Source organism: Solanum pennellii, chromosome 5, assembly GCF_001406875.1.
Source record: "Solanum pennellii chromosome 5, SPENNV200".
Taxonomy (NCBI): Eukaryota; Viridiplantae; Streptophyta; class Magnoliopsida; order Solanales; family Solanaceae; genus Solanum; species Solanum pennellii.
In genome coordinates this window covers 70,160,394-70,175,946 of record NC_028641.1, presented here as the reverse complement: position 1 = coordinate 70,175,946, position 15,553 = coordinate 70,160,394, and the positions used below count along the sequence as shown (strand labels likewise).

The 15,553-nt window shown below is 31.7% G+C and overlaps 1 protein-coding gene and 1 pseudogene across 1 annotated transcript; both read right to left on the bottom strand.

Moving 5' to 3' along the window:
- Positions 1–7,221: 7,221 nt before the first annotated feature.
- On the bottom strand, positions 7,222–10,943 carry LOC107019950 (annotated as a pseudogene).
- A 134-nt stretch (positions 10,944–11,077) lies between these two features.
- On the bottom strand, positions 11,078–13,863 carry LOC107019701. Its single transcript, XM_015220092.2, has 2 exons — positions 11,985–13,863; positions 11,078–11,280 (listed from the first exon to the last, which is right to left on the bottom strand). Exons 1-2 carry the CDS (start codon positions 13,861–13,863, stop codon positions 11,078–11,080), a joined length of 2,082 nt encoding a protein of 693 aa, XP_015075578.2.
- Between the last annotated feature and the right edge of the window lie 1,690 nt (positions 13,864–15,553).

Sequence of the window (15,553 nt, the reverse complement as noted above, 5' to 3'; positions counted from 1 at the left end):
TCTTTTCATGATTATGCATTAATTATGCTTCACTTCAGACAAGTTTATATAGTGAAAGTAAAAATTGAAGAATTGGTTTTTGGTTGTGGTTTGGTATGAAAAAAAACTATGTTAGTTTATCTTCTCAACAATAACCTCCTAATTAATCTAACATGCATAATTACCTAATTAATCTAACATTATGTATTTTAAGTAATTTTATGTTTAATAAACATCCCTACACATATATATAGTCGCTCAACTTTGTTTTGTCTTTTAAAAGTCAATTAACTTAACCAAGTTAGCTTCCATAGTCACGATTACCAGATATTATATTTGGTATTAATTTAATGACGTGACAACTGTAAATTTTTGCAAAAAAATATTTTAAATTAGATATTATGTTGCATATTGAAATATCACACTCTAGAGCCAATAAAAGATTTCAGTGCAAATGAATACACTACAAAATTCTAGATGACTCGTGATTGCTAAATTGCTAATATCTAATTTTTTTATAATTCATATTTAGATAGAATTAGCGATGAGTTTTGCTATTTAGCTAAATGATATATTTGTCCATCAACAGTTTCCTATTATTGATAGTGATAGTGAACTACAAAATTAGCTGAAGTAAAAGTCACCTCAACGATTCAAAGTTTTCAGAGTATATAAATGTTGTGTACTATGCCATTAGAAACACAAGAACATTATATTAGTAAATTGATGGCATAACAATTACATAAATAATCCTTCCAATATAGAGAGGAGGAAATGATTGTATCAAACAAAGGGAAAATATGTGATCAATGTTACTTCAGTAAGGCAAAGAAAATTTCACATGCCACACGCTCATGGTTTTTTAGGCACTTGAGGGATTTTAGGATTTGATAAAGTTGGCAATTCAGTATTAGGAATGACAAGAATCTCGAGTTTTGGCCATGTTGGAAGTTCAGTCTTAGGAAATGGCGGAAAATTCGCCTTTGGGAATTCTGGCAATTTAGGCTTTGGTAGAGTTGGCAGCTCAAATTTCCAAATTTCAGGGAATTCAAGCTTTGATAAGTTCGGAATTTCAGGTAAATATGACAATTCAAGGTTAGTCAATATTTAGTGGCGACAACCTACCCAATATTTAAGTTATTGAAACTATTTTTATAGAAAAGTATTTCTAGTGGCAACCATTATTGCCACAATGGGAGTTTCTAGTGGCGTTCTTAAGAAGTCTTTATAAATAACATTCAGTTATAACTACTTTTCAGTTGTCACGGTGCTCAGATCGCTACAAATGAAATGATTTTCTTTCGACTTTTTGGGCTTCAATAGCGATTTGTCGCCACTCACAGCTCAATTTCTAGTAGTTGCATCATTAATGAATGAGTTTCTATTGTCAAAGCATTAGATGATAGCTCACACATTAGGCAATCCCTCTTCTACACAAGATCCCCTCTCTGATTCTAATACAAAACATGTCTATTATTAATGTAAATTTGCAAAAGAGATATATTGTTTGGTGGTTGGGGGAGGGGGGTTTGTTTCTTTTATAAATAAGTGGTTAAACGTAAGATTGGGCATCAGACGGGAATATGCAGGTTGTTGATAGGTATCGAGATGAACCGGATCGAAATTACCGCAATGGAGGTTCGGTTTGATCCCGTCCCACTATATACCGGGATACAACCGAGACGGACCGGAATGAAATGGGATGAGATAAACGGAATCACACGTATAGCTATTTTAATAAATAATAATTTTTTTTGAGTTATTTTGAATTGCGAAAATATGAATGTTTTTATTTTTATTTTTCTAAGTTTAATAGTTTTGAAATCTAAAATTCAACTTTACTGATGTTTATTTTAAAGATATATTTTGTTTAATTTTTACTTGCATATATATTTTTTGTTTCTTTTTTCAAACAAATTTATACCACTAGACAGGACATCTAGCGGCCTTTGTTAATAATAAGATAAAAACCTCAACGTGAATAAGTACAAGCAAGGGGGCTAGGCCTTGCCTTACCTTACTAATCCTAATGAGGTAACAAATCTCTACTAATTATCAAGCATGAAGAAAATAAGAATTAGAGAAAAGCAAGTATTCTATGATCATCACGGAGTTTATTATACACTCTATGATGATATGATAAATGAAGATACTTATATAATGCAAAAATATATACGTCAAGAAGAAGGTTGAGTTTTCAACATCAAACTTCTTTTTAAATGTGTATGAACTAAAAAAGAGTTTGCCCATCTAGATTAACCTGAACTATATTCGTCTTGTCTTCTTCTTCATATCCATCCAATAACACTTGATAGTTCATCACTTCTTTTGGACTTATTGGATCTTGTCGAAGTTGTTGAAAATGTCATATGATTCTGCTTTGTCATTCACATAAATAGGTGTCTTGGAACAAATTCATCAGTCACCTTATCATCCCATCTATGTTGTCTTCCATGTGTCTTTTTTTTTTGGTTGCTTCCACTTCTTTGTTGCCTAGGTGAAAGATTCCCATCCCTAGCCACTTTATCAAAACATATATCTAACATATTATCTTCTTCATCCTTTTCAAAGAATTCTCTCCCAAATCATCATCCTCTTCAAAGAATTCCTCTCCCAAATCAATATATTGGTTGATTCATGATGCTAAGGCTCCTGACTCATTTTTTTTTGCGATCACACTTTTAGGCACAAATATTTGAGCCTCTGGGCTTAATTTGCCATTCAAAGGAGGGGGTGAAACTTGTTCTTCTTCATCAACCAAATCAGCCAACCTAGAAACGCTCATCTCTCTTTGTTTATATAAGTTTATAAATATAAGTTCGTAAGTTAAGTTTAATAAAGTTTTTAAAAATGTTTTTGAGCTTAAATTTTCAGGATTTGAATCTTTTAAAGTTAATAAATTATTAAGTTGTATGTTATAAGTTATACTTATTACTTGTAATGACTAACTTAAGTTCGTAATATTAAAAAATTAAATAAACAAAAAAGAAATGCTTATAAAAGTATATTATAATGACACAAATTAAAAATAATATCAATCTAATTTATTCAAACTTAAGTTAGTCAAATTAATGAAAAATAATTTCCGGGACCGGACCGGAAATGAATAGATACCAATATCAAAATATGCTACCGTTTCGTTCCGAGTACCGATTTACTATATCCCATTCCATCTTGAATACTACTAGACCGGGATGGTACCGAAACGGTATCTGTACAACCCCATCCGATGCCTAGTTTTAGTTACACGTAGGGTGCTAAAATTGATAATAAACAAATAATGTATTTGGTAAAATATTGTTGATATTTTAAAAAATTTATTCATAAAACAAAATTAATTTAAAAGTATTTTTACATAGAAAGAACAAATGACTAAAATAAAGAGATAATTCAAAGTTGTGTTTTAGGAAGAACATTTTAGGGGGTACCAAAAGGAGGGTAAAATTGTAAAATGATTTGTCAAATTAAAGAAATATGCTTATGAACTAGTTTGAACAAATTATAAACTTTAACTCAAATACCTTCTAAATATAAAAGTAGCTTATTGGGTACTAGTACTAGTTATTACTTATATATACTACTAGGTAGAGGTGGCCCGTGCTTGCACGGGCCCAACTTTGAAAGATTTTTGTTAGTTAAATATAAACATATAGAATGTATGAGTCGGATATATATATATATGAAATATGGTTGGCAGTTGTTTTGTTCGTTGTTATGGCTGTGTTATTTAGGTTGGATATCTACAATATTTACATAATGCTGTATTTTGACTATTAGTCAGCATCATTCAGAAAGCACCTGTGAAATAAGATGGAAAATGAATTTAATATATAGTTATGGGGAGGAGTTAATGTTGAGTATAATACTGGTTTGTTTAAGAATTTATCATTGATTGCAAGATTTAAGTACCTGTCAATTTCTTATAACTATGCAACAAAGTCCATGCTATCAGCACCAAAAGTGTACGCCATCAAGACAAAATGGTGTTGCCAACCATATTGCAAAAAAGTATTACTCTATAACAAAAGGAGAGTATTAAATGTTGAAGAAATACATATACAATAATCAGTTTTAAAATTAATAGGACAAACAACATTTATTGCTGCATAGCAATTGAGAGTCGTGTAGAGAGAATACCTTTTAGTCTTCTTTTATTATGATTTTCTTCATCTTGCATTTACTGCTTTCTGGAGTTGTTGGTGCGTTGATGGGCAGTGGCAGATTGCTAGCAATATCTTTCTCGGTGATTGACATGATAAACAGTTTTGCTGAAGATGCATCCTTGTTTTTGGCAAACAACTTCTTTATTTGGACGGTGAATGTCTTACCTAGCAGTTTGTGTTGCAGGGATACGAGTGACAACAATTGTTTCTGAAAGATGGAAGAAATCATGTAATTAGATTTTTAAGGAATAAACAAGAGGTTGTAGAGTGTTTTACCTTGGTGCAACGTATGTCATGAATTTCTGCTACAGTTAGAGACAATAGTTCTTCTCCAATTTTATCTGAAATCATGGCTGTTGTTGAACCAGTATCATCCTTGATGGTTACTTCAAACTGGCATTTGGGCAAAAGTCAATATGTTAATGTTCAATAATAATTTTTTAAATTGAAAATTGTTATTTAGTTAATCATCTTTTTATAACCTAAAATATATTTGTTGCTTACACTTTTACTAATCGTTCATATGCTCATATGTTATGCAACCAAATAATTCTACCAAACAAAGGTGGTATTTATATAACTTTACAAGAAAGCAAGGACGTTAGCCAGCTAGGAGATGTACGGATAATATCTGTTTATAGAAAGTGATTTTATACGCCTCAGAGCCATCTTCTTCTTCAATTATATTTTCTGCTCCCTATAACCCAATTTACTTGTCCATTTTTGCTTCTTATGGTTATCCCTAATTCTTATCCATTTTAACAATCAAGAAATGACAAAAAGAAAATTCAATTATTACCCTCAGTTAATTACTTTGAAAAAGGAAAAACTTTTTGAAAATATTAAATTTTTAATTCATCCATTTCATAATGAATATGGGTAAATAATAAACTCACTATGCCAATAATTATTTTCTTAATAGGTGTGTCAATTCAAAAGTAGACAAGTAATTAGAAATAGAAAACGTATCATTTTTCTAACACATTCAACCCTAAAAGAGAATGTGATGCTATTTATAGCACCGATCTACAAAATATCTTCTAACTGAATTCTAACAAACTATATCAGCTCATCACAAAAGTAATTAACTAATGATATGAATCATAAACAACTAAAGAACCAGGTTCATTCTGTATCATAAACTGGATTTGTCAACTAAAATATTTCTGCATTAGTAAATTAATCTCCCACTGTTTTGTTTAAAATATTTCTGTTTTGCCACCTTTTGATAATCAATCAAATAAAACATTTTCCTGCATGCTATGATATTTTCTGTTATCTAATCTTAAAAATTTGATTAGTTGTTTTCAGCATGTTTAATAAAAAATAATTTTTTGCATTGAACAATAAGCTACCTTGCCACTCAAAACAATTAATGTCTTAACATATAACACTAAGGGTCGTTTGATTGACGGATATGTTATCTTGATATGTCTATGATTTTACCTGCTTTAGTCGCTTTCTTCATTTCTCCCGAAATTTTATTTTAAATATTATTGGCTTACTCTTCTCTGGATATTGTATTATAATCTTTGATTATAACGTACACATATAGTATATGGTTTCCCTTTCAAGGGTATGTACCTACAAAACAATCTACACATTGCACCTCCTTAATATGCATATATATAATGTGGTAAAATTATACTCTAACTTGTCCAATTCGTCTAAGTTATACCCGGTGGAATAGTCTAGGTTCATGCATACTGAGCTAGACACCAAGGTTGCATAACTCAATTACATTACCACCCTAGTCATCATTACACAACCATCATAGAAAAGAGAATTAATCTTATTAAGCATATATAAAAGCATTTTGAACTAAATTTCATGTTGCTTTGGTAAGATGTCTTATTGTTTCTAAGTCAGCTTCCACGGATATAGTGCAAGTAAATACTTTAGTGTCTTTGTGCAAGCCGTATGAGGTGAGAGTCATACAAGGAACGTTTGCGTTTATATGTCTAATGTTGGTTCTTAGGCTTACCACCTACCCACCTTATTTGTTCCATACATTTAGTTATCTGTTGCTATGGTTTGTCAACGATTATGTGAATAAGACTACCAACGGTAATATTTACTCTCTTTCTGACTCAATTGAAATCGAATAAAAGAAAGAACTTTAGATGCATTAACCATTATAATTTGAACTCGGCCACAGGGGTATTTTTAGGCTTATATAAATGGCCAAAACTTGTTTGGAACCAAGACATGTCATCTTACTATTTGGCTTCAAAACTAAAGAGTAAAGATGGGTTCTTATTAATCTAATGATGAGTTGGATTTATTGAGTAGATGTACTGTTTTGAGAAAATGAAAACAACTTTTCATCCATCTTCCAACCAAAGGTAAAAAGGGTTGTCGAATTTTCTTGTAGTTATTTGATATTTTCTCTATTTGTTATTTATTGTGCATGGCTTGAACTTGTTATTATATATTTTTCTTCTTCTGTCACTAAGACAATTGTACACCAGGGAAAGCATCCAAGAGTAAAATAACGCTAACTAATCCAATTCGTCTAAGTTTGAACAGACTAATTAATGCATGCATTTTACTTATCAAAATCATATAAGTAGTAGTAAAAACACTACAGTTCTGAAAAAGTTATCTTGTGATTCTATGATCTGCAACCAAACACGAGATAAACTCATCCTGAAATTAATCAAAGTCTCACATGGAATAAACTCATCTTTAGATATATACATATGTGAAACTATGAAAGTTTAGCAATTGATAAAAGGAATATAGATTTTGAACTCATGACTTCCAAAATATAGCTAAATCAGTGCTAAAAATTTTAAAAATTTAACATACCAAATTTAAATTCAAGGACGTTATGGTTATGCAGTTATTGATCTTACTGATATGATTTTCATACCTTGGCGTGAGTTGTGTTGGTCGACGGCAGGTTGTACAATAGAATGTTCTCTGTGTCCAAATCCTTGGAAATACTTGCTTGCAGTCAGAGCACACTAAGACACAAATTTTTTGAGTTTCATTGGATATTAACAATTGAGCTTGCACGTGGAATACTTGCCCCTGTGCATACATATAGAATGGTAAATTATATTAACATTTCATTTCATAAAGAGATTTCAGATGTAGATGATGCATATACCAAAGATTGTTGCTGGATGTTGACAATAGGCACTATGTGTTTTTCAAATGGCACAAACAAAAGAGAGCCTGTAGCTGTGGTGCTTTTTGTTGTGTATCTGTTGAGAACCAGCTTTATTTCATCAGACCTGTATGTAAAAAATGTTAAAGATGTGAATATATTTATTTGTTTATGGAGAGGTGTATTTTGAATACCATGTCTTTAATGCGATAGCTTGTGGGTATGGAGGACCAATCTGGATTGTTGTACCAAATCTATTTGAAAGGCCTGCATATTGTTTAATAGTTGGTGTTAATTCTATTAATATGTGTAATAGGAGATATTGTTAATATGTTTGATTTTACCTGAAGATGATTTTGATTTGACCACTTTTCTGGCAATAATTACTGGAAATTCTTGTGTTCTTTCAGATGTTTGAGAAGTTTATTTCCATATAGGTCAATGAATTCTTCCCAGAGAGTGAGTTTTGTTGTTTTCCTCCTATTTTCATTAAAAAAAAAGAAGATAAACAGTGTCATAATAGATCATAACTTACACAGATACAAGCAAATTTCGGAAAAAGTTCACGAAAGAAAGTAAAGAAAAATGTGTTACAATTGTTGTATATACACAAATAAAATGAATATCATCAAAGTAGGATGCAACATTCTTACTGTTGTTTTCCAATTAGGGTCAAAGAGAAAACTGAAATTGCAAGACCTTGGTGAACACTATGAGATCCGTTGTTAGGTTTGTAGTTTTTTTTAACTTTACAGGATGAATTTTGGCCCGCAATTAGAATTACTCAACATCTTTAATAATTATTTATATTGTATTTTTTATTCTGATCCGCAATTATCATGGCTTAAAAGCAACATCTTTCTGATAAACATTACATAAAAGCTAGGCTTACAAATGGTATAGTATTAATAGTGGTAATCAAGTAACATCTAAAATGCCAAATATGTAAAGGAGTTGATAAGCGGGGTGGGTGGTGGAACTGGTGGTGCTTGTGAAAGGTGAAAATGGAGGGGAGACGAATAGCTAGTATATTGAACTCATATTAGATAAAAATGTTGCTAAGTAATTCATTCATCTCAAGTGATATTTACATACAGAAACTGCTAGATATTGGCACATGTTAGCAACAATTTTTTTTACCTGAAGTTGATGATCCCTTGTCTTATCGAAGGGTATTCCTTTTGGTCATAAGAAGAAGAAGAATTCTGGCTAAACAAACACATAGTAAGCATACTTAGATTGTTCAAATAGCTAGGTGTTCCTTTTTTTTTTTAAAGAGCAACCTGTAGAATTGGCTAATTCTTCCATTAAAGTGGCTGGTTAGTGTTGTCTATGGGTCTTGGCATATTATATTTGTCACTCTTGAATACCAACACTGTGCATGACATTCCTTATAAGAATGAGCTTACAAGTTAACCATTACTATGTCGCTATAATCAGATTTGGTAATATTGACAAACCTAGATCAAGTTTAATCAGTCAATCAAAAGGATAATCAAACATTAATAACAATAGATGTGCTGCAAGTTTAAGTACACCACAATTTGATAAATCCGATATTTCAAGCTATTCAATAAAATCAAAATCAGAAGATCAACCTCACCCCCACTCCAAATCCATAGCATCCAGTTAGTGATTTGCAAAGGAAATTAGAACAATCCATGCGATAATTGGAAACTTTTTATCAAAATGTGGTAACCAACTTATCTTTTTGTCCTTATTTATTTTTTTCTTTTCGCTTTTGGGCAACATTACGAATGAAGAAGTAGATGCAGCAGAAAACTTTGTGAAATTGAGTGAAATTTTAGATCCTTAGATCAAGATATATACCATGGTAAGGTAACATTCAAATATGAGATGCTTGCAATCACAGAGAAGGGAATTTTTTTAAAAAAAATTTACTTTCCAAGAAATAGGGTCAATCAGACACCTAGATCAAATTTGGACCTTCAACTTTGACGAAAAGGAAGATGACATCAAGCACATAGAAAACAGAAGGATATAAGATGAAAAGTAACATTGTACTTACTCATAGTCGATGATGATGAATTCTTGAATTCTGCTCCCGTTTGAGGCATATGATGGAGGACTACCATTTATCACGAGGGCAAGAATGTCTTGCAAGAATTAAAGAGTTATTAGTAAGTGGTAATAGTTATGAAAAATGAATTATATGTCTGGTAAGTATACTGTAAATATATTTTGAGAAGTACCGAATTCAAAGCCTATAGCTTGATAATCGAAACTGTCAAACGATGTAGTTTTTAGCAGCGTTGGTGGCAGCAATGGTGGTTCAGGGGGTATTGCTTTATCTATTGGTTCAACAATTGTGCCCTTATCAATTGTCCAGCTGAATTGATGAAGAGGAATTCCATATGCCTTGATTGACTCGGAGACAAATGCCCCCGATAGCAAATATGTTTGGAAAGGAACAAACTCATTTGCATAATGTGCGATATCTGTACCGTGCATGATAACTTGTATTTGAGTTTCCTATGAGAAATTTAATGAAATTAGAATAATATTAGGTAAGTGAAATAACATATAGTTGGTATAAAAATTCAAAATGGTTTGAATTGTTGGGAAAAGTTACTTTTTATGGGGAATATAAAATTTAAAGGATATGAGTATGAGGGGAGCTTTTGCCGTGGACATGATGGTTTAACCAACAGAATGAAGGCTACAGTAAAATATATAAGTACTGATTTTGCCGATAATTATTTAAGGAACACAACAGCAACAATATTAAGCAACACTTTTAGCAGAAAAATTAATTCTCAAATATCAGTTTACATATTTATCAGGTTTTTCTGTGCGTTTACAAAATCAGTTGAGGAAGACATTCTTTATCAAAGTCTCTGAAAGCAGTTGAGGAAGACATTCTTTATCCTTCCTCATTATCTGTATAATAATATTTCATCTATTCTATAATCTTCAGCACTGTCGTTCCTAAAAATTTTCATGTGATTTCGCTTAAAAAAACAATTCAATATCTTAAATGCACTGGTATCCGCTCAGGTTTCAATTCAATTTTTTTCTATATTTTGCAAAGAAAATCAATAGCATCGAACCCAAACAGTAACGAACTTCTCTATAACACAAATTATGTCTACAAAAGAAAGAGAATTAAAACGTGGATTTAGAGTGATAAGAAGTGCTTCATATTAAAACTGACCAGCAACAAAACAGAACTTCAACGTAAAATCAAATCAATCAATAGCCAAATTTATTTAAAAAGAAACTTCAGAATTCAACTTTACCTAAGTTCTACAAACAAAAGCAATTACATTTAACCCAATCTGTAACTTTTCTACAACAAAAGAAACGTAAAATGTAGATTTACAGTGACAACAAGTGCTTGACAGCAAAACTCACAAGGAACAATATTTCAACTAAGTAGAAGAGCATTGAATTGAAGATTGATGAGTGAAGACAAATTACAACCATTAAAAAGCAAAGTAAAAATGGTATGCAGTATATTTATTTTGCTACAAACTAATTTGTGAAAGTAGATGAGTATTTATTAGTTTAGTGACAAATACCTCTTCATCCTATAATATCATCAATTGATATTTCTTGTTTCCCTCCCTGGTGGTTCGGGGATGACCTTTATCTACCACTTGAACTTTACAAATCCATTCTTCTGTGTTCTCGTCAATTTCGTTGATATTCAATCTTTCTGTCATGGCTGGTAACTGAGATTAAATATGCAAGACAACATCATCATTAATTGAAGAATAATGGTATGAAATAGAAAAATATATGAGATCAAATAATAGAATACAATAGGTTGTCTACCTATCAAAAGTGTAAGATAGCTTCACGAAAAAGCTTTTTCTATAATTTCGTCATAAACAATGTTATATGTAGATGTGTCATCGTTGTTATCAGCTATTGGTGGCCTTATCAATATCTTAACACAATTAGAACTCTTGGCTCTTGATAAAGCAACATACAATTGATCATGAGAAAAGACAGGTTCACGTAAATAAATGCCAACAAAATCTAAAGTTTGGCCTTGTGCTTTATTAATTGTCATTGCAAAACACAATCGTATTGGAAATTGTATCCTTTTAAATGGTAGAGGTAACTTTTCATCTTCTGATGTTAGTAGTGGTATTCTAGGAATGAATACATGTGTATTTTTAAAATCACCATTAGATATTGTGGCGCTGATAACGTGTGATCTGAAATCATTACATATTAAGCGTGTACCATTGCATAAACCTTCACAGGGATTTAAATTTCTTAGTAACATAATTGGACAATTTTTTTTAACGTTAATTTGTAAGGAGGTAAACCAACGGGATTCAAAGTATGCAATAAGTCTTCGTATTCACTTTGATCCTTTGGATCTATGGTCTCATCGGTAGCTAGATATGTTTTTTCAGTAGTTGGGAATTGAGTGATTAACATATCATTTATTTCGTCAACAAAATCATTTTTTGTTGTTAGAATAGCACGAGAAGTGATGAAAGAAAGATTTGAGTAAGAGGTGTGCAAATTCGGATAAGTAATTTTAAATAAAAGATTCAATGAATCTTTTTCATTCTCGAATGGTACGATTAAAGAATGAGGAATTTGAATTTTGCCTTTATCAATTTTTTTTTCAATTCCATTACCAATTCTCATTAAGTATTCACAAAAGGTTGGATCTGTTTTTGCACGCATGTTTTCTAGCAAATGTAATTTTTCAAGTTGATTCCAAATTTGAGAGCATAACAGACTTTGATTAATGAAGTCTTCTCTTTTTCCACTACGAACAACAGGAAGAGTTTGCCTGAAATCCCCACTAAAAACAATAACTTTTCCGCCAAATAGTATTCTTGTTTCCATTAAATCTTTCAAAAGTAAGTCAAGAGCTTCAACTACTTCTTTTTTTGCCATTGAAATCTCATCCCATACTATAAGTTTTGCATCACGAATTAAAGATGCCAGAGAACTTTGTTTACTGATGTTACAACTGAACTTTCCTTCGATATTTATTGGAATTTTAAAACGGGAATGAGCAGTGCGACCACCTGGAAGCAGCGAAGCTGCAACACCTGAACTTGCAGTTGCCAAAGCTATAAATCCTCTATATCTAACCGTTGCTAATAAAGCACGATATAAAAAGCTTTTACCAGTTCCTCCAGGGCCATCTATAAAGAATGCACCTGATTTATTTGAAAATATTCTTTCTAAGATTATATTGTAAGCTTTTTTTTGTGCAGTGTTTAATTTATGTTGTAGAAGCAAATCATCTTCACTCACAGTAAGATTTCTTTCATAGTAAACATTTGTAGCTTCTTTTGATAGTGCAGATGTTTTAATTACTTCAGGAATTAATTTAAATTCATTAATATCACGACCAACTAAATGAAGAATATCATTAATATGTGTTAACACCCTATAACGAATTTCCGTTGTATTAATGTTTGGAATTCTCATAAAATCCTCTGATAAGGATATTTCAAATTTTTCCCATAATTCTTTTGGATTACTTGGGCTACAATATATCAGTAACATAGCAAACAAATGTCTAAGACTTGCTGGCATTTGATAATCTACAGCCTCAGACATACATTCTACTAAATTATTATCTGAAAGCAACAATCCTCTTTTTTCAGCTGCTTCTCTAAATGTTGTACATAATTTTCCATTAACCGTTAGCAAGTCTTGATATGATTTTGGTCCTCTTATGTTCATTAAAAGTAATCTAAGGTAGTATCTTTCTCCTTCAGTAGGATGACAAGTGACAACACGTCCAATAGCATTTCCACGCTTACGAATTGTCCACATTTTATCTGTTTTTGACCAGACAAAATATTCAGGAAATTCTCGATATAATAAGTTTAAACTTTTAGCTGTTTCATTCACTGTGTTCATTACAAAAAATTCAGTTAACATTGTTTTTTGAATCATTGGATTATTAATAATTTTACTAATATTATCAATACTTTTGAACGAAACAAGTTGTAGTCCATCAAGATGTAGTTGAAGATGGTATACATTAGGAGACATTTCATTGATATTAAAGGCAAATATACGCCATGCTGCTTCAGGCGCGGAAACCCATCTAGCTGATTGATATTCTTTTATCTCATCAACTTCTATATTTGTATCATTAGTATGAATCTGGAATGCGATTTTATCATGTCCTTTGCATATGTACTTATAAATGTATTTAACTACTTTAATATCTGAACAAATCTCAACGTTGATATGACAATTATATTTGGATAATAAAAAGGAATTATAAGGGACAACCCATGAATTATTAAGAAGATGTTTTCTAATCTCCACATAGTTTCCTGTATTGCGTCTTCTATAAATAGGGTATGAACTTTTTCCTTTTGTCGTTTCATGAGCAAGCTCTTTTGGATACTTAAACTTACAGTATCCTTTTTTCATACAAGGACTTGTTGGATTTAGTTCACCGCAAGGTCCATGAATCATGTGTTGTGTAACGAGTGAATATAGGTGAGGATTTACAGTAGGATTTGGTAGTTCTGCAGAAACAAATTGATCATAGGCTTCAGGTGTAAGTATTTTGAATCTTTCATCAAGTATAATTAGAAAATGAGCATGAGGGAGTCCTCGTTTCTGAAATTCTACTGTGTACATATATTCCAAGACTTTACCGAATATGTGTTTCTTTAACAAATCCTTTTTTAGTTCCTCTAATTTTGCACGAAATACTCGACAAATTAAATCGGGTCTATTTTGTGCTTCATCACTTGCTAGAAGATTTTCTTTGATCTCTGGCCAAGAGGGGTTACATGTAATGGTTAAAAATATATCAGGTCTTCCAAAACGCTGAACCAATGCAATTGCATCCATGTATCGTCTACGCATATCTCTTGGCCCTCCTGTAAAGCTAAGTGGGAGAAATTTTTGTTTACCTACTTGTGAAGCATCTTTTTCACCTCGTCGTAGAACATCTATCGATCCTCCTAATACATCTGTTCTATATAAATTCGGATTGAAAGAAGCAAAATCTAATCGTTGAGTTTCAATTTTTATCCATTGGTCAACAGTGTATTGTTGAAACAATCTTCCTGAATGTAGAATTATATTTTCATCATCTCGCATTTGAAGTTGATAACAATAATATTCACGACAGGAGACACTCTTTCTTTTACGTTTTCCATTTTGCATAACTTTAGCTTCTATATCAAGAAATCCATCAATTGTAGTCATATTTGTTATGCTTGGTAATTGTTCATTTTCACAATATTTTTGTCTAGAAGAAGAAGCACCTAAAGGTTCAATTTTCTGAATACCACAATGCCATCTATTTTGACCATATGGAAATAACAGTGGATACTGCAATGGATCATAACAACCGTAATAATAATTCACCAATTGACTCCTATTGCTATTTGTATATACACGAATATGAGGGGTGAGTGTATGATTTTGAGCATCTTGCTCTACCCATATTCCAACAACTTCTGATGCAGTTGGTAAGTTGTACACTCTTTGATATAAACCAGCATCGGATTTAGAGCAATGTAGAAGTTAGATAGTTGTGGAATATTTATTAGTGACTTTAGGAATATGGAGTATGGATTAGCATTTAATATTTCATCAGTTTTTGTACAGTACCTTCATTCAGTTTGCTTACATTCTAATCGATTCCTCAATTCATTTTCACTATCAAAGAAATATAATTGTAAATTTCTTCCTTTCTCAGTAGCTGGTACTAAGTCATCTATAAAGTGATACATTTTTCCTTGAACTCGAAATGTGGATATACCTTTATATTTTTTTTGCTAGTTCTTTGTCATAACTAACTCCTAGAGATGTGAATGCAAAAATATTATTGTAAGTTTTTATATAAGTTCGAAACTGTTCAGATTCATTCGTATTTCCTAAATATATATTTCTTAAAGTTGTCGGTGTTTGATGCGAAATAAGCCGCACAACACCATTTCCACAACAAAATGTTGGCGGTTCATACTCAAATCTTTTTGCAGTGCAGAATTTACACCGGGGAACATCTTTTAGGGTAGCATAATTTGTTATCGGGTGGATGATTTCCATGTAATTAACTTCTGTTGAACTACATCCTGCATAATGTAGTTAATTCTTAAAACTAATTTTAGTAGATAAAGATTATTTAGATTATAGCCTATCTAGCTATTTTAGCTCTATTAAGAGTTTGCTCATGTGTAGACAATGTGGTGGTGCTGGAGCTAGCACCGATGGAGCCATTATTCTCGATGGCTGAGTATGCCCGTCTGCCAGCTAGATAGGCATCTTTCTTATTGGATTGTGCCAGTTTAATAATTTACGCCGTCTAGCTTTTTTA

Coding starts and splice junctions, on each gene's coding strand:
- LOC107019701 (XM_015220092.2), bottom strand. CDS start 13,863: ATGTACACAGTAGAATTTCAGAAACGAGGACTCCCTCATGCTCATTTT. Junction 11,281..11,984: donor AGAAGACTTCATTAATCAAA/GTCTGTTATGCT, acceptor CAATTAATAAAG/CACAAGGCCAAACTTTAGAT.